Below are 20,544 nucleotides of genomic sequence, written 5' to 3' on the forward strand. Positions count from 1 at the left end.
TTGCTAAATTCCTAAGCCAAAAATTATTATATGGACACAATTTTAGGTACCTAAATTAATTCAGGCTAATAACATGGGCAAATTGTTTATTTGGCAAATAGAAATAATAGCAATTTTTTTTTTTGTTACAGGGCAGTACTGGTATTCAAGGAGCCAAAGGAGTAGAAGGACAGAAGGTATCATCCATTTTAATTCAATAACTATCTTCTTATTATTATTATCCCTCTGTGCAAAGCTATTGAACAGGAGAAGAAATGTTGGTTTTGAATTTACAATATCTAAGTCACTCAGAAAAAAAAGGCCAAAAAGCATAAAATGCAGCTTGTTTAAATGAGAATGCATAGTCAAAATGACCAAAAAAGGTTTTCATTAATCAATTCACACAGCAGTACATACTGAATAAAAAAGTTTAAGGCTGGGTTTAGACAATAGCTTGAAAAATCCTATGATTTTCATCCAGAAATGTATTGTTGTTTGCATTGTCATCCATATGTTATCTGTGCATCCATTTTTTTCAGCCATATGACATTGGTAAAGCATCCAGATTGCATTGCATTGATTGTATGTAATAAGGATGGTCTATATGGGATCCAATTTTTACTGCGTACCCTTAGGGTACCGTCTCACAGTGGCACTTTGGTCGCTACGACGGCACGATCCATGATGTTCCAGCGATATACATACGATCTCGCTGTGTCTGACACGCTACTGCGATCAGGGACCCCGCTGAGAATCGTACGTCGTAGCAGATCGTTTGAAACTTTCTTTTGTCGCTGGATCACCCGCTGTCATCGCTGGATCGGTGTGTGTGACACCGATCCAGCGATGTGTTCGCTTGTAACCAGGGTAAACATCGGGCTACTAAGCGCAGGGCCGCGCTTAGTAACCCGATGTTTACCCTGGTTACCATTGTAAATGTAAAAAAAAAAAAACACTACATACTTACATTCCGATGTCCGTCAGGTCCCTCGCCGGCGGCTTCCCGCACTGACTGTGAGCGCCGGCCGTAAAGTAAAAGCAGAGCACAGCGGTGACGTCACCGCTGTGCTGTGCTTTACGGCCGGCACTGACACAGTCAGTGCGGGAAGCAGACGGCGAGGGACCTGACGGACATCGGAATGTAAGTATGTAGTGTTTTGTTTTTTTTACATTTACAATGGTAGCCAGGGTAAACATCGGGTTACTAAGCGCGGCCCTGCGCTTAGTAACCCGATGTTTACCCTGGTTACCCGGGGACTTCGGCATCGTTGGTCGCTGGAGAGCTGTCTGTGTGACAGCTCTCCAGCGACCACACAACGACTTACCAACGATCACGGCCAGGTCGTATCGCTGGTCATGATCGTTGGTAAATCGTTTAGTGTAACGGTACCATTAGACTTGAATGGGCAAGTCTCATCCAATATACAGAAGAGAATAGTGCATGCTGTGATTTTTTTTTACCTGACGTTTGAATGAAGAACATATAATCTAAACAGCCTTATTGACTTTCATTCATCAGTGTGCTATATGTGTTATCAGAATTCAAAACGGCACACATCCATATAATACAGTACACTCATCTTAACGAGCCCTGAAGGATGAAGCGTGTATTGTACCTCTCTTATGTAGGAATCCATATTAGCGCATGGATACTGTTCTTCTGATGGAGTCACTGGATTCCATATCTAAAGATGTTTTCTTCTCTAAAAGTATTGGTTTATATCTCCTCTCATACATTTCTTGACTGAGACTGTGCAGTTGTAAAAGGAGGCCAATTGGTTCTGTTCTGGGGAGCTGTGCACAACTACACAGACTTTACCCTAATATTGCTCACATTGAGTACAATCATAGTCATAGAAACCTAGAATGTTAGAGTTGGATTCGACCTCCAGGGTCAATGTGTCCAACCCTCTGCTCAATACAGGATTCACTAAACTATTTGAGGTAACTCATTGCTATGTAAAGAAATTCGCTGCTTAATCTATAGGCCACATGCTGAAGTTCTGTACAGAACAAGACTGAATGTGGTATAGTAGTACTGCAGTAGCCACATGTGTTGCATAGATGAATGGGATTTTGCAATCAATGTGGAACAGAGTTAGGCTATGTTCACACGATGCGGTTTTTGCTGCGGATCCGCAGCGGATTTGCAGCTGCGGATCCACAGCAGTTTTCCATGCAGGGTACAGTACAATGTTACCCTATGGAAAACAAAATCCGCTGTGCCGACGATCCTTTTTTTCGCAGGCAAATCCGCGCGGATTTGCCTGCAGAAAAAAAGAAGTACCATGTCAATTCTTTCTACGGATTCCGCTGCGGGTTTCCAACAGCACCAATAGGAAACTGCAGTTGGAAACCCGCAGTGGAATCCGCAGTAGAAAAAGGACACAAATCCGCGGTGAAAAGCACCGCGGGTTTTCACTGCGGATTTTCCCAAAAAAGGACCTGAAAAATCCGCAGTGAAAAAAGGATCGTGTGAACAAGCCCTTATATGGTTTTATTGCTTGCTCCCACATATTGCATTTGGCATTTTGTTAATTATTTCTATTTATTATTTTTAATAACTAATTAATATCTTAGGGAGAAAAAGGAGTTAAAGGACCGAAAGGAAAAGTAAGTGTGTGTTTCCGCAATGCCTGTATGTATGAAGTAAATACATTATACATTGACTTGTTTAAAAATTGATTACTAACAAATAGTAACTATCCAGGTTGGAGACAGTGGACCAGTAGGTCCTGAAGGACTACTTGGAAGAAGAGGTCCTCCAGGAGAAGTTGGTGCTCGTGGTCAACCAGGAGAGCAAGGCTTTCCTGGTGATACTGGCATCCTTGGAGATATTGGGCCTATGGGATCCAGGGTAAGGATTATTATTACTATATTATTAATATAGTGATATGCATTTACATAAAGAGACATAACTTTCAAAAAAGAAATACAGTTGAGAAAGTGAGGCTTAATATAGTCTGTTACAAAATTACTGGTAACTGTCATATAAATAACAAGACTAGTGATGACTAGTGTTGAGCATTCCGATGCTGCAAGTATCGGGTATCGGCCGATACTTGCTGTATCGGAATTTCCGATACCGAGATCCGATATTTTTGTAATATCGGATATCGGTATCGAAACAACATTAATGTAAAAAGGTGTAAAAGAAAGAATTAAAATAAAAAAAATCGCTATACTCACCTGTCCGACGCAGCCGGGACCTCGGCGATTGTAAGCGGCAGCGTTGTTTCTTTAAAATTCGCGCTTTTACTTGCTTACGTGAATTCCCGGCTTCTGATTGGTCAGGGCGGCCATGTTGCCGGGACTCGGACCAATCACAGCAAGCCGTGACGAAATTACGTCACGGCTTGCTGTGATTGGTCCGCGTCCCGGCAACATGGCCGCCATTAACCAATCACAAGCCGTGACGTCACGGGAGGCTGGACACGCGCTTATTTTGAAAAGCGCGCGTGTCCAGCCTCCCGTGACGTCACGGCTTGTGATTGGTCACGGCGCCATATTGCCGGGATGCGGACCAATCACAGCAAGCCGTGACGAAATTACGTCACGGCTTGCTGTGATTGGTCCGCGTCCCAGGAACATGGCCGCCATTAACCAATCACAAGCCGTGACGTCACGGGAGGCTGGACACGCGCTTATTTTGAAAAGCGCGCGTGTCCAGCCTCCCGTGACGTCACGGCTTGTGATTGGTCACGGCGCCATATTGCCGGGACGCGGACCAATCACAGCAAGCCGTGACGTAATTTCGTCACGGCTTGCTGTGATTGGTCCGAGTCCCGGCAACATGGCCGCCCTGACCAATCAGAAGCCGGGAATTCACGTAAGCAAGTAAAAGCGCGAATTTTAAAGAAACAACGCTGCCGCTTACAATCGCCGAGGTCCCGGCTGCGTCGGACAGGTGAGTATAGCGATTTTTTTTATTTTAATTCTTTATTTTACACATTTATATGGTTCCCAGGGCCTGAAGGAGAGTTTCCTCTCCTTCAGACCCTGGGAACCATCAGGAATACCGTCCGATACCTGAGTCCCATTGACTTGTATTGGTATCGGGTATCGGTATCGGATTGGATCCGATATTTTGCCGGTATCGGCCGATACTTTCCGATACCGATACTTTCAAGTATCGGACGGTATCGCTCAACACTAGTGATGACCAGTGGATAGAATATTTTTTGCATGACATTTCTGTATCTAAAGGTAAATGATTATGGCTAGAAAATGGAATTATTTCACTGTAAGATCATGCGCTCATAAGTATCTTACTAATTCTGTTAAACATTATATTTTATTTTCCTGTAACAGGGACCTTCTTTCCCAGCCTCTCGTGTCATAGAAGTGTGTCAGAAAGTTGTCCTTGAACAAATGTCGTCATATGCCCAGTCTGTACGACGTCAGTGTGCCAGTGCTTGCCCGTTATTTGGCGAAGTACCAAGGGGTGCACCAGGATCAGTTGGATCTCCTGGACCACCTGGACAACAAGTAAGTAGCCTTTTTAAACCTAAACTACATTTTAATTCGATATTTCACCAATGAGTAATTTAGTTGTGGTCGACGACAATTTTTTGCAATCCTAAAAAGACGGACACCGCCGAATCACAGGTCCTATGGGTACACAGTGCTTCAATCTGCCTCACTATAGGGAATCTTCTACCCGGGGTTCAGTCTGAATCATGTATTTCAGAGATTTACATTTAAACCCCGATGCAAGCGCTCAGCACAGGATAAATGTGTGCCAAGCCTTACTGCGATTTTTGGGAGGCAGAATGAAAAAAATCAACAGCAGGTGAATAATTGGTTTTATTTATTTTTTACGCCGTTCCTCGTGCGGTATAAGTGATAAGGTGACTTTATTCTTCGGGTCTGTGCGATTATTTTTTGATACCTTTCTAGATTATTAGGAGGCAGAATGAACAAAACTCAGCAATTCAGGATTTTTTTTTTTTGGGGGGGGTTTATGCCTTTCCGTGTGTGGTAAAACTGATAAGGCAGTTTTAATCTTCGGGTCTATATGTTTACAGTGATACCCCACTTATATCTTTTTTTATGTTTTGGCGCTTTTACACAATGAATACTGTTTTATAGACAAAATTATTTTTGCATCGCTTTATTCTGAGAGCTATAACTTTTTTACTTTTTGCTGATGGAGCTATATGGTGGCTTGTTTTTTGCGGGACAAGATGACGTTTTCAGAGGTACCATGTTTATTTCTATCCATCTTCTTTATCACGTTTTATTCCACTTTTTGTTCAACGGTATGATGATAAAGCATTGATTTTGCCTTGTTATTTATTTTTTTTTTATGGTGTTCACTGAAGAGGTTAATTAGTGTGACAGATTTATTGGACAGGTCAATGCGGATGTGGCAATACCAAATATGTCTACTTTTATTGTTTATATATATTTTTTCATTCAAATGTTTATTTATAGATACAATATCTTTTGATTTTTTTAATAGTATTTTGATTTTTTTTTTTTTAGTTTTTTACTTAGTCCCACTACGGGGCTATCATTTTTTCAGGCTGATCGCTCCTACAGCATGGAAACTGTCTGCTCTGCACTGACAGAGATTTGCTGATCATGCACTGCACATAAAGAGCATGTTTCCTAGTTCTGGTGACCCGGATGTCGTCATGATTACAGTGGGTCACCATGGCAACGATCGGGACCCTGCATCACGTGCAGGGTCTCAGATCCAAAGGCAAAGGGGCTATCAGCCCTCTGCTGTCTCCTGGAATGCTGCAATCTCGTTTGATCACAGCATTTCGGGGGTTAGTGACGGGTATCAGCTATCAGAATCAGCTGACACCTGGCGGCCATCACCCGCAGACCACCCGTAGACGCGGGCAATCACATAGACGTAATAATTCATCCCTGGTCAGATAGACCCAGGTCACATAGACGGATTATTAAGTATAATGTCAGAAAGGGGTTAAAATTCTCAATTCCCTATCAGCTAGCGAAGGAAGGAAACGATAAGTCATCTTTAATCTGTAGATTAATTGTTTTCTTTTCATATTATAATCCTCATGGGATTTTAATCAAACATAACTGCAGTCATTGCAGCAAAATGTCAAAATCAGTATCTGGATTTCATTTACTGTGGTCGTTTAATAGTCGATGTACTAATAAAAATTACTTGAAAAAAAAAAGTTTTGTGGTCAAACAGCAAAAACCTGCCAAACTATTTTGATAGGCTTGTATTCGGAGACATATGCCAAATCCATAAACATCCTATTGGTTTAGCATTATTTTTTTCTATGTGGTTTAGTATTAGTAAAACAATGGCTCACAGGTTTCAATTTAGGCATTTTGAGTGTCATTTTCAAGTTTTGCAACATATATATTTAATGTTCCGTGATATTTGTTATGGGCCACAGTTCTAAATTCTGACATTTCTCGTCTACTTGTGCTCGAAATGTTGCCTTTTAGGCTTTAGACAAAAACTTTCCGCAACCTGATGGCGGTGGCCATCCCAAGGTACTCGGTCCCCATTCGCCACTATTCCTCCCGGTGTGCCATACCGGCATTATACCAGCACATGTCCTACAACATTACCCGTGCTCTGAACAATACTGTTGCTGGGAAAGTCCACCTAACCACGGACACGTGGACAAGTGCTTGTGAGCAGGGATGGTACATCTCACTGATGGCACACTGGGTTAACATAGTGGAAGCCGGGACCCAGTCGGACTTTGGGATGGAACACATCCTCCCAATGCCGAGGATTGCTGGCCCTACGTCAATCAGGGTTGCCCCCACAGTCTACAGCTCCTGCACCTCCTCCTCCTCTTCAGCCTCCATCTCTGAAATGAGCACACCAGTCAGAAGCTGGAAGCACTGCAGCACTGCATCAGCCAAGCAGCAACAGGCTGTGCTGAAGCTAATCTGCATAAGTATAAGTGACAAACCACATAATGCTGAAGAGTTGTGGACAGCGCTGAAAGAGCAGTCAGATTTTTGGATGACCCTGCTGAACCTACAGCCAGGCATGGTCGTGTGTGACAATGGCTGGAACCTGGTGGTGGCTCTGAGGCAAGGTGAGCTCACACACGTACCTTGCCTGGTCCATGTGCTTAACGTCATCGTTAAACGTTTTCTCAAAAGCTACCTGCAGCTGCTGGATCTACTAGTGAAAGCAGAGGCAGACAGGTGTACTAAAATGGTTAAGTAGCAGAGGGCCCTTGTAGAGGAATTACTAAAAAAATTCCCATCTGAGAACACTGGCAGCAGACGTCAGAGTTTGTTGTACAACCAAGGAGTACAAGAGAGAGAGACAGAAGTACAATCCAGCACAGGCAGGGGAACAATGGCAAAATTCTGGGACAGTTTTCGCAGACCCTCCCATCACGCCGGCACAGAGGCAATGGGTGCTGTCACAAGAAGTGTTGTGTTTGGGAAGATGCTGAGGGAGTGTTTTGCTGATCGTACAAACATCCTCTGTGATTCCTCTGTGCCTTTTAATTATTGGGTATCCAAGCTGGACATGTGGCATGAACTGTCTCTCTATGCCTTGGAGGTCCTAGCCTGCCCTGCTGCTAGCGTTCTGTCAGAGCAGGTTTATAGTTCTGCTGGTGAAATTATAACTGATAAGCGAATCCGCCTGTCAACTGAAAATGCTGACAGGCTGATTCTTATAAAAATGAACAAGGGCTGGATTGGGCAAGACTTCTGTACACCATCGAATGAAAACATAACCTCAAATACATTGTCTTTTTTGTGGAGGTGTATTTTCATGCACCTCTTCCCAATCACACATGGGTATACACTTCATGATTTTGTCTATTTGGTGCTATCCTCCTCCTTATCCTCATCCTCATCATCCACAACCACTAGAACATCAGGGTGGATGTATTCCACGTTGCAAAAGTCACTCAATTTTTGTGCAAGGATGTTTTTATGATGCCCGTTACTAATTTGAAACCAAAAAAATTTTACTCCCCCAGGGGGAAATGTTTGTCAGCTCATACACCTAGTGTAAGGGCATTCAAAATGTAGGAGACCCTCTCCTTTAAATTGGGAATAGAGACATATGAGGACATCCTCCACGTCTCTTTAGGCACCACCACTAGAACACGAGGGTGAAGGTATTCCGTGATGCAACAGTCACTCAATTTTGGGCAAGGGTGTTGCTATGATGCCCGTAAATACTTATCAATAATATAAATTTTGTACCCCCCAGGGGGAAATGTTTGTCAGCCCATGCACTTAGCGTTTGGGCCTTACAAGTGTAGGAGACTGTCTCCTTTAAATTGCGCCTATCTTTTAATGAGGCCTTACTCCACGTCTCATCATCGACTGTCACTAGAACACCAGGGTGAACGTGTACTATGCTGCTACAGCCAGTCAATTTTTTGGCAAGGGTGTCTATGATCCCCATAAAATTTTTTAAAAAATGTACTCCCCATGGGGAAATGTTTGTCAGCCTATACACTTAGTGTATGGGTATTACAGGTCTAGGAGATCCGCTCCTTTGTAATGGGACAGTTTTTTTGGCCCGCCTCCATGTTTCTTCCAAGGGGGGATTTGGGTGGGTTCAAATTTGGGTCAAGGTGGCCCTTGCATTCAATGCATAAGGAAACAGTATGGCAGGACCAACTGAAGAATGTGAAGTGGATTTTCCTGTGGCCATCCAGTACCTGGGTTCAAAGGCTTCTTGGGGTTCATATGACTTGGTAGCAGGGCCGGTCTTGCAGTCAGTGCATAGAAAACAGTATGGGAGTTCAAAATGAATAATGTGAAGTTGGTTTTCCTGTGGCCATTAAGTACCTGGGTTCAAAGGCTTATTGGGGTTCATATGACTTGGTAGCAGGGCAGGTCTTGCAGTCAAAACATAAGAAAACAGTATGGGAGTACAAAATGAATAATGTGAGGTAGGTTTTCCTGTAGCCATCCAGTACCTGGGTCAAAGGCTTCTTGTGGTTCATATGACTTGGTAGCAGGGCATGCCTTGCAGTCAATAAATAAGAAAAAATATGGGAGTACAAAATGAACAATGTGAAGTGGATTTTCCTGTGGCCATTCAGTACATGGGTTCAAAGGCTTTTTGGGGTGCATATGACTTGGTGGCAGGGCAGGCCTTGCAGTCAATACATAAGAAAACAGTATGGGATTACAAAATGAACAATGTGAAGTGGATTTTCCTGTGGCCATCCAGTACCTGGGTTGAAATGCTTCCTGGGGTACATATAACTTTATAGCAAGGCTGGCCTTGCATTCAATGCAACATTTTTTCAGGAAACCCTCCTGTATCTCTCGTTAAAGGAGTATTGGGGTGCATCATAATTCTTGGCAGCCAAGCCACTCACTGCATAGGCAATAACAGCATGGGAGACCCACTGTTTAATAATGGCCCTTTAAGAATATTAATGTTGCCTGATGCCCCTCTTAAAATAGGCTTTGTGACTTTAAAAGTCCCTCCTTCATAAATGAAACAAGTTGTGTCTCCTTATGTGTCACACACCACATGGCCAGCTAAGGTTGTTAAATGTTACAATGACATTTCCCAGTGAATGCATTTGTATTGAAAGCAATGTTAAAGTTGAAAAGCGCATCAAAAATGCTGCATGTGAACATAGCACAAGTGGTGGGGGAACATTTTGGTCTGGGGTTAATTATTTTGACTTATATACAAGTCATTACCCTGGAAAGGATGTCTCTTAACATATTTCCCAGCAAAATCCATTTTGGTTTAATTTTTGTATGTTTTTTTGATGCACCTGTAAAAATGGCGTTAAACCCTAACATTGCTTACAGCTGTGACCTAGGAGTCAGAAATGCTTCCAGGAGAGATCCCCATGATGTTCCCATGTCATTTGAGCAGTGTTTCCATCATTTTCAGATGTTTTTAGATCTTAAAAGGACCCCCGGGGCGATCGCGGTAAAAATGCTCTGGTTTCCCATAGACTTACATTGGGCTCGGTGCTCAGGTTGAGTACCCGTGTATTCCAATGTGCTCTACCCGAGCAATGAGCACCCGAGCATTTTACTGCTCGCCCATCACTAATTATTATCCTTTGTCTGGCGTTGATATGGAAGACATTTTTATACATAAGCAGGTATTAAAATTTACACTGCCAAATACCGTTCCTATGTTAAAAAATTGCAATGTATCCATAAAAAATCAATGCTATATGTTTGATCCATATGGGATCAGATTTTTTTGTGGCACACACACACACTTGAATGGGTGTCATCTGAAATATGGAAGAGACCTATGCATGCAGCAATTTTTTTCACATGGACATGTGAAAAACTATTCTGGATAGTCCAACTAAATGACATAAGTCAGTGTGTCATCCCGTGTTATTATATTTTAAAACTGACAGCACACATCCATTTAATACATTCATTTGAATGAACCCTAAGAGCTCAAGCATACAACTGTATTGTACCTCTATTCTGCAGGAACGCGTGTTAGCGCTTGGATAGAGGTGTGTCGTGGTTCCCAATGGCAAGGGAACGTAAGAAACATATAAGTAACGAACGAGCTCTCGGGTGATGGAAACTCGAGTTGACCGTGAGCTAAATCTACCACACAACTAACAGTAGCCAGGGAGCATACCTACGGCTTCCTATATGCCACGCGCCAGCCGGAGGACTAACTACGCCTGGTAGAGGAAGAAACAGACCTGGCTTACCTCTAGGGAAATACCCCAAAAGATGATAGCAGCCCCCCACATGTAATAACGGTGAATTAAGAGGAAAAGACATACACAGTATGAAAGTAGATTTAGCAAAGAGAGGTCCACTTACTAGATAGCAGAAGGATACAAAAGAGGACTTCACGGTCAACTGAAAACCCTTTCAAAAACCATCCTGAAATTACTTTAAGACTCCTGTGTCAACTCATGACACAGGAGTGGCAATTTCAGCCCGCAAGAGCTTCCAGCTACAGAGAATTACAAAAACTGCAAACTGGACAAAAGGTACAAAACAAAAGGACAAAGTCCACTTAGCTGATCAGCAGACTAGTAGCAGGAACATGCAACCGAAGGCTCTGGTTACAATGATGACCGGCAAGGAAATGACTGGAGAGCAAGGCTAAATAGGAAACTCCCAAACACTGATGGAAGCAGGTGAACAGAAGAAGCAAAGTGCAAACAAGTCACCAGTACCACCAGCAACCACCAGGGGAGCCCAAAAAGCGGATACACAACAGTACCCTCCCCTTAAGGAGGGGGCACCGAACCCTCACAAGAACCGCCAGGGCGATCTGGATGAGCCCTATGAAAGGCACGAACCAAATCCGAGGCATGAACATCAGAGACAGTTACCCAAGAATTATCTTCCTGACCATAGCCTTTCCATTTAACCAGATATTGAAGTCTCCGTCTGGAAATACGGGAGTCCAAGATCTTCTCTACGACGTACTCCAATTCACCCTCCACCAGCACAGGAGCAGGAGGTTCAGTAGAAGGAACCACCGGTACCTCATATCTCCGCAACAACGACCGATGGAACACATTATGGATAGCGAAAGATGCCGGGAGGTCCAAACGAAAGGAAACAGGGTTAAGAATCTCCAAAATCCTATAAGGACCGATGAACTGAGGCTTAAATTTGGGAGAAGAAACCCTCATAGGGACAAAACGGGAAGACAACCACACCAAGTCCCCAACGCGAAGGTGGGGACCAACACGACGACGACGGTTAGCAAACTGCTGAGTCCTCTCCTGGGACAATTCCAAATTATCCACCACTTGTCCCCAAATCCGATGCAACCGATCCACCACCACATCCACTCCAGGACAATCCGAAGATTCAACCTGACCAGATGAAAAACGCGGATGAAACCCTGAATTGCAAAAGAAAGGAGAAACCAAAGTGGCAGAACTAGCCCGATTATTAAGAGCAAACTCCGCCAACGGCAGAAAGGCAACCCAATCATCCTGATCCGCAGACACAAAACACCTCAAATAAGTCTCCAAAGTTTGATTAGTTCGCTCCGTCTGGCCATTGGTCTGAGGATGGAATGCAGACGAAAAGGACAAATCAATGCCCAACCTGGCACAGACTGCCCGCCAAAATCTAGACACGAACTGGGTACCCCTGTCAGAAACGATGTTTTCCGGAATACCATGCAAGCGAACCACATTTTGAAAAAACAGAGGGACCAACTCAGATGAGGAAGGCAACTTAGGCAATGGCACCAAATGAACTATTTTAGAAAAACGGTCACACACCACCCAGATGACAGACATCTTCTGAGAAACAGGGAGATCCGAGATAAAGTCCATAGAGATGTGCGTCCAAGGCCTCTTCGGAATAGGCAAGGGCAACAACAACCCACTAGCCCTAGAACAACAAGGCTTGGCCCGAGCACACACATCGCAAGACTGCACAAAAACACGCACATCTCGAGACAGGGAAGGCCACCAGAAGGATCTAGCCACCAAATCTCTGGTGCCAAAAATTCCCGGATGACCTGCCAGAGTAGAAGAATGAACTTCCGAGATGACTCTAGTGGTCCACTCGTCAGGAACAAACAGTCTACCAGACGGACAACGATCAGGTCTATCCGCCTGAAATTCTTGCAAAGCACGTCGCAAATCTGGAGAGACAGCAGACAAAACAACTCCATCCTTAAGGACACCAGCAGGTTCAGAATTCCCAGGAGAGTCAGGCTCAAAACTCCTAGAAAGAGCATCTGCTTTCACATTCCTAGAACCCGGTAAGTACGAGACCACAAAATTAAACCGGGAAAAGAACAACGACCAACGTGCCTGTCTAGGATTCAGGCGCCTGGCAGACTCCAAATAAATTAAATTCTTGTGATCAGTCAAAACTACCACCTGATGTCTGGCACCCTCAAGCCAATGACGCCACTCCTCAAATGCCCACTTCATGGCCAAAAGCTCCCGATTACCAACATCATAGTTTCGCTCGGCGGCCGACAATTTTCGCGAAAAGAACGCACAAGGTCTCATCACTGAGCAGTCGGAACTTTTCTGCGACAAAACCGCCCCCGCTCCGATCTCGGAAGCATCGACCTCAACCTGAAAGGGAAGAGAAACATCAGGCTGGCGCAACACAGGGGCAGACAAAAAGCGGCGCTTAAGCTCCCGAAAGGCCTCCACGGCAGCAGGGGACCAATTGGCAACATCAGCACCCTTTTTAGTCAAATCCGTCAGAGGTTTAGCAACGCCAGAAAAACCAGCTATAAATCGACGATAAAAATTAGCAAAGCCCAAGAATTTCTGGAGACTCTTCAGAGAAGTAGGCTGCGTCCAGTCGTAAATAGCCCGAACCTTGACAGGGTCCATCTCAATAGAAGAAGGGGAAAAAATGTACCCCAAAAAGGAAATTTTTTGAACCCCAAAAACACACTTTGAACCCTTTACACACACAGAATTCTCCCGCAAAACCTGAAAAACCCTCCTGACCTGCTGAACATGAGACTCCCAGTCATCAGAAAAAATCAAAATATCATCCAAGTACACAATCATAAATTTATCCAAATATTCACGGAAAATATCATGCATTAAGGACTGAAAGACAGAAGGTGCATTAGAAAGGCCGAAAGGCATTACCAAATACTCAAAATGGCCCTCAGGCGTATTAAATGCGGTCTTCCACTCATCCCCCTGCTTAATTCGCACCAAATTATACGCCCCACGAAGATCAATCTTAGAGAACCACTTAGCCCCCCTTATGCGAGCAAACAAATCAGTCAGCAAAGGCAACGGATACTGATATTTGACTGTAATTTTATTCAGGAGACGATAATCAATACAAGGCCTCAGAGAGCCATCCTTTTTAGAGACAAAGAAAAAACCGGCTCCTAAAGGTGATGAAGAAGGACGAATATGTCCCTTTTCCAGGGACTCCTTAATATACTCGCGCATAGCAGCATGTTCAGGTACAGATAGGTTAAACAAACGACCCTTTGGAAATTTACTGCCAGGAATCAGATCTATGGCGCAATCACAATCCCTGTGAGGAGGGAGTGAACCAATCTTAGGCTCTTCAAAAATATCACGATAATCAGACAAAAATGCCGGAATCTCAGATGGAATAGATGACGAAATGGACACCATAGGAGTGTCCCCATGAGCCCCCCGACATCCCCAGCTTAACACAGACATAGCCTTCCAGTCAAGGACTGGGTTATGAGACTGTAACCATGGTAATCCAAGCACCAAAACATCATGTAAATTGTACAACACAAGGAAGCGAATCACCTCCTGATGGTCTGGAGTCATACGCATAGTCACTTGCGTCCAGAACTGTGGTTTATTACAAGCCAAAGGTGTAGAATCAATACCCTTCAGAGGTATAGGGACTTCCAGAGGCTCTAAATCAAACCCACAGCGCCTGGCAAAGGACCAGTCCATAAGACTCAGAGCGGCGCCAGAGTCCACATAGGCATCCATGGTAATAATAACTGATAATGAACAAATCAAGGTTACAGACAAAATAAATTTGGACTGTAAAGTGCCAATTGAAATGGACTTGTCAACCTTCCTAGTACGCTTAGAGCATGCCGATATAACATGAGCAGAATCACCACAATAGAAGCATAACCCATTTTTACGCCTATAATTCTGCCGCTCGCTTCTGGACATAACTCTGTCACATTGCATTTTCTCTGGCGTCTCTTCAGAAGATACCGCCAAATGGTGCACGGGTTTGCGCTCCCGCAAACGCCGATCAATCTGAATTGCCATTGTCATGGACTCATTCAGACCTGTAGGCGCAGGGAACCCGACCATAACATCTTTAACGGCATCAGAAAGGCCCTCTCTGAAATTTGCCGCTAAGGCGCACTCATTCCACTGAGTAAGCACAGACCACCTACGAAATTTTTGGCAGTATATCTCCGCTTCATCTTGCCCTTGAGATAGGGCTATCAAAGCTTTTTCAGCTTGAATCTCCAAATTAGGTTCCTCATAAAGCAACCCTAAAGCCAGGAAAAACGCATCCACATTGAGCAACGCAGGATCCCCTGGTGCCAATGAAAATGCCCAATTTTGAGGGTCACCTCGCAGCAAAGAGATTACAATCTTAACCTGCTGGACAGGATCTCCTGAGGAGTGAGGTCTGAGAGAAAGGAATAATTTACAATTATATTTGAAATTCAAAAACCGAGATCTATCTCCGGAAAACACCTCTGGTGTAGGGATTTTAGGTTCAGAAATAGGAGCATGTATAACAAAATCTTGTAAATTTTGAACCTTCGTAGCAAGATTATTTAAACCTGCAGCCAAACTCTGAGGATCCATCTTTAAACAGGTGAGCTCAGAGCCATTCAAGGATTATAAGGAGAGAAAGGCAAAGGCTGTAATTAAAGCTGAAATACAACAGATCCAACTATGGAGCAAGCATAGAGGAAAAAGGGAAAAAAAAAAAAATTTACAGACTTCTTTTTTCTCTCCTTTCTTCTGCCAATAAGTTTAACACTGGCCGGTCATACTGTCGTGGTTCCCAATGGCAAGGGAACGTAAGAAACATATAAGTAACGAACGAGCTCTCGGGTGATGGAAACTCGAGTTGACCGTGAGCTAAATCTACCACACAACTAACAGTAGCCAGGGAGCATACCTACGGCTTCCTATATGCCACGCGCCAGCCGGAGGACTAACTACGCCTGGTAGAGGAAGAAACAGACCTGGCTTACCTCTAGGGAAATACCCCAAAAGATGATAGCAGCCCCCCACATGTAATAACGGTGAATTAAGAGGAAAAGACATACACAGTATGAAAGTAGATTTAGCAAAGAGAGGTCCACTTACTAGATAGCAGAAGGATACAAAAGAGGACTTCACGGTCAACTGAAAACCCTTTCAAAAACCATCCTGAAATTACTTTAAGACTCCTGTGTCAACTCATGACACAGGAGTGGCAATTTCAGCCCGCAAGAGCTTCCAGCTACAGAGAATTACAAAAACTGCAAACTGGACAAAAGGTACAAAACAAAAGGACAAAGTCCACTTAGCTGATCAGCAGACTAGTAGCAGGAACATGCAACCGAAGGCTCTGGTTACAATGATGACCGGCAAGGAAATGACTGGAGAGCAAGGCTAAATAGGAAACTCCCAAACACTGATGGAAGCAGGTGAACAGAAGAAGCAAAGTGCAAACAAGTCACCAGTACCACCAGCAACCACCAGGGGAGCCCAAAAAGCGGATACACAACAGAGGTGCATAGGATGTTACCGTTTTTCCACTTTAATAATTGGATTCCATATCTTCTGAAGTATTCTTTCTGAAGAGTATTGTTTCTAGTGGATAATATTTCCATACCTACATTCTCTGATGGAGAACTGTGCAGCTGTGCAGTCCTTTTGGACCATGAGTAAGGAACGCGAGGTCAGAAACATGTCAGTCTTATTTTTTTGCCATATTGCTTTTGTCTGCTTTTATCATATTGGTGAAGATATATTAAGTACCCTATTTTATCTAGAACATTGCACTGGTATTTGTTTATACATGGTGGATTTAGGTTGTGTGAAAAAAAACGGTCATCTGGTTAGTCTATTGACTAAGATTAGTCTGAGTGCAGTCATTTTTTTCTTTGGACAGCAATTGTACTGAAATTATGGTCTTGTGATCTTAGCTTTATAGTGACATGGAAATACAGAATTTTGCATGCCTCTTGCTCTGATCTTGCTATTACTATAAAAAATAATAGTATGTCCATTTGGAGGAAGTAATTAAAATTGTTGCAGCTGATAGATCGGTGTAATACAGAGGTCAAATAAAAATTCAAAGTAGCATACACAGCTGATTTATTTGTTTATCACAAATCCTGGATTGACTAAGACAGGTATATCTTACAATTGTCTAAGTAAGAGCAGTAGCTGGGGTGATCTGCACCACAGTTATAAAACCTGCACACCTCAAAGTACATTTTTTTAAAGTGTTTTAAAAAATTATTTTATAAAAAAATATTATAAAATATTACTTTAGGGTAAACCTGGATTGAATGGAATTGATGGAGAAGATGGTCCTGAAGGATTTTATGGTGAATCTGGAGATCTTGGAAAGCAAGGGCAGACAGGTATTATTTTTAACAAACTTTTGGTTGTGTATTACATTTTCTATAAATACTTTCCTCACTGTCTGTGTATCACAAGTAAAGCTAATGCCAAAATACTTAACATTGCTTCATTAGAAAGTTAACGTGACATACATAACTGGCCTGTGGTTTTAATTCAAGGTTGTCTAGAGAACATTTTTCATAAATTCTTTATGGTGTAAGATATCATTTACAAAAATGGGATTTGAAATTAGTTTATTAGTTATGAAGAAATCATCTATTACACAATCATATTGTTGTTGACTTATGCAGGCGAACCTGGAGAAAAAGGAGATCAGGGTCCAAAAGGATATGGCCTAGTAGGATTTCAAGGAGATGTAGGACCAAGAGGTAAAAAGTATACTTACCCTGCATTTTCAAAGACAGTGTTTTAGTCTTCAACGTACATAAATTAAGCATGTTTGGTGTTGACCAAAATGCGAAACAAATGAATCATCAAAGAAAAGTACACTTTCCTTTGTTTCAAATGTGTTTTAGGTGAAAGAGGCAAGACTGGGCCAGCATTTGATGGAGAACCTGGTTTATTGGGTCCTCGTGGTCACAGAGGGCAACCTGGACACATTGGTTATACAGGAGTAAGGGGACCACCAGGTCCATGCTTACCTGCTGTTTGTGATCTAACGGAAACAGCAAGAGAACCTACAGAAGACTTCTAAACATAAACTATCCAAGGTTATGAAGAATTAACCTTAAGTGGTTAATCATATGAGGTGGCTTAAAAAATTTGAATGATTAAAAAAAGATTCTATATAATTTTGTAAATGCTTATTCATAAAGTTTGAAAGAATTAGGATTTAGATTGTGCAAAATTAGAGAACATTAGATGATTTATCAGTAGGCTATTTATTAAAGAAAAAAAATATTAAAACTATTCCTTTTTTTCAGAAATAAGAGTACATTTAATATTGATGTGATATAGTAATTTATAAGCCATTTCAATTGACTTACAGAAGATTTGCCAGGTCTCTAAATTACCCTCGAGAAAGATAAGCAAATAAGAGAAATGGTGTCCCTGAGCTTGGACAGATTTCCAAGATCTGATTCAGTATTTTATTACAAAAACTGTTTACTGTACATGCTGATGAGATTCATAGCCCTGTTTCACTGTTTCATCTTCTCGCACAGTGACTGACATGTGTAAGTTTGTATATCGAATTTTTCAACCAGTCCTGACAAACTAAATATCTGCCTATATATCCACTTGACAGATCCATTTTAATAAATACCTCCAATGTATGTCTCACTGTTGAATATTAAAAATTTAGAAAATTAGAAATTTGGGGGGGTGGGGTGGACTGGTTCCGGAAAGGATAAAAGTCAATACTAGATTTTAACAGATGAATGCGTAAGTAAATATGATGATTCGATTTAAATGTCTTATTGGTATTTTCGATATTTAATGTATTACCATATCCTATTCATTGATAGCAAGATATATCAAGTTGCGGCTTTGGAGACGCTTTGATATGGGGTAATGATTTGCTCTGCAGAACCCTCCTCCCCTTCAGGAACATTGCATTGTTATCAAACTTGGGTTATCATAGACAAAAAGGCACAGTGGTCAAGTGCACGGAAGTGAAAAACAAATGTCAAGCCCATCAATTGTGAAAAGATCCAGTATCATAATAGGGTCCAATTTTTATTTTTTGCTTCAGAGATACCTTCAGAATTCACTAATCGGCAGAATGAAATGGTAGCTAGCATTCCGTTGTGTACCACTGACTCTGATTGCTCATCTTAATTTTGAAACGATGATATGCGCAGTCTGGAAAATAACTTAAAAATCCCACATCGGACATCAAGTGCTGATTTTTAGGTGTTCAATACGCAGCTAGAACAAGTGGTAATTCAAAATTAGATTATCTTTGCAGGTATTGTTCAGCTTTCGTCAAAACACTGTCCCACATTCCGCTTTTTTTTTGTAAAGATAATTATTTTCCACCTGCACATTTGTTTCTATCTTGGATGTTAATTTTGCAATTCCCTCTTTTTGATGTTATTATGCTTATATTATTATTAATTATTGCTGTTTATTCTTATACAATATGCAACAAGAAATATGCAATTAGTAGAATAACAATGTACTGGTGCTTCAAAGTTTGAACCCTTCCTTGAAGCCTCAGAATTTTTTATATTTCTGCATAAATTTGACCTTATACTAGACAAGGATTTTCACACAAGGTCCTAAAAAATAGTTAATAAGAACCAAATAAAACAAATGAGTTGAAAATATTAGACTTTGTTATTTTTTAAATTAGGAAAAAAGATCCATCACATGTATGTGAATAGAAAAAGCATTTGAACCTTAAGGATTATCAAATAATTTGAAAGTTAAATTAGAATCTGATGTTTTCAATCAATGGAAGGACAGTTGCAAGTGGGCGACCTGTTTATTTAAAAAACAGGGATCTATCAAGGTCTTATCTTTAAAATATATGTTTGTAGATGTGAAAAGTTGATGATATTCATAAGGCTGGAAAAGGTTAAAAAAATCCTTAAAGGGAGCCTGTCACTTCCCCCAGCGCCTATTAAAGTGAAAGAGCCACCTTCAGCAGCACTATGGCTGCATTCTGTGAAGGTGGCTCTTATGTTTATTATCTCTAGGAATGCTGAAATAATGAGCTTTATACATTTCCCGCCATACCTCCATTGCGTCAGGGAGGTATGTTTTCTCCCCTTGACTCAACCGCCTCGCAGCCGTCCATCATCCCCTCTGGCCTCTGGGTGTCGCCTCCTCTCTTTCTCGTGATGTCACCGGCACCTGCACTCTGCAATCAGTTCTCGGCAACATGTGTGTTGTGTTCGCTGCAGTTCGGCGCAGCGTCAAAACGACGCATGCGGAGGCATCCGCATACATTTACATGGCCTGCATACCCAATGTTAAAGATAAGTACCAGGATGCATGCCGACATAGGCAAATTCCAAAGTTTGTTAAAACAAACAAAAAAAAAAGTGCCATTTTCCGATACCCATAGCGTCTCCATTTTTCGTGATCGTTGGGTGATGGCTTATTTTTGCGCGCTGAGCTGATGTTTTTACTTATACAATTTTGGTACAGAAATGATCTTTTGATCGCCCGTTATTGAATTTTGCTGCAATGTTTCAGCGACCAAAAAAACATAATTCTGGCGTTTTTACTTTTTTTGCTATGCTGTTTAGCGATTGGGTTAATTCTTTTGTTATATTAATAGATCGGACAATTCTGAACGCGGCGATATATGGAAATATGTTTATGTTTGATTTTTTTATTGTTTTATTTTGAATGGGGCGAAAGGGGGGTGATTTGGACATTTTTTAAAATTTTTAAAATATTTTGAAAATCTTTTTTTTTTTTACTTTTGGCATGCTTCAATAGTCTCCATGGGAGGCTAGAAGCTGCCATAACCCAATCGGCTCTGCTACATGCAGGCGATGATCAGATTGCCATTATGTAGCAGAATTGCTCACTTGCTATGAGCGCTGACCACAGGGCGGTGCTTATACTGTAGTAATCCAGCAGTGACAACCATAGAGGTCTA

At 42.1% G+C, this 20,544-nt stretch overlaps 1 protein-coding gene across 1 annotated transcript in view; it reads left to right on the forward strand.

The window, feature by feature from the left end:
• The window catches only part of LOC143803962 (uncharacterized), a 105,972-nt gene extending 88,290 nt beyond the window's left edge, over positions 1 to 17,682 (forward strand). The window contains exons 21-27 of the mRNA XM_077281712.1: positions 132 to 176; positions 2,560 to 2,592; positions 2,690 to 2,836; positions 4,291 to 4,467; positions 16,897 to 16,987; positions 17,279 to 17,356; positions 17,504 to 17,682. Coding sequence (XP_077137827.1) covers positions 132 to 176; positions 2,560 to 2,592; positions 2,690 to 2,836; positions 4,291 to 4,467; positions 16,897 to 16,987; positions 17,279 to 17,356; positions 17,504 to 17,682 — 750 coding nt within the window. The remainder of the gene's footprint in view (positions 1 to 131; positions 177 to 2,559; positions 2,593 to 2,689; positions 2,837 to 4,290; positions 4,468 to 16,896; positions 16,988 to 17,278; positions 17,357 to 17,503) is intronic.
• The last annotated feature ends 2,862 nt before the right edge of the window (positions 17,683 to 20,544 follow it).

Source organism: Ranitomeya variabilis, chromosome 2 (genome assembly GCF_051348905.1).
Source record: "Ranitomeya variabilis isolate aRanVar5 chromosome 2, aRanVar5.hap1, whole genome shotgun sequence".
Taxonomy (NCBI): Eukaryota; Metazoa; Chordata; class Amphibia; order Anura; family Dendrobatidae; genus Ranitomeya; species Ranitomeya variabilis.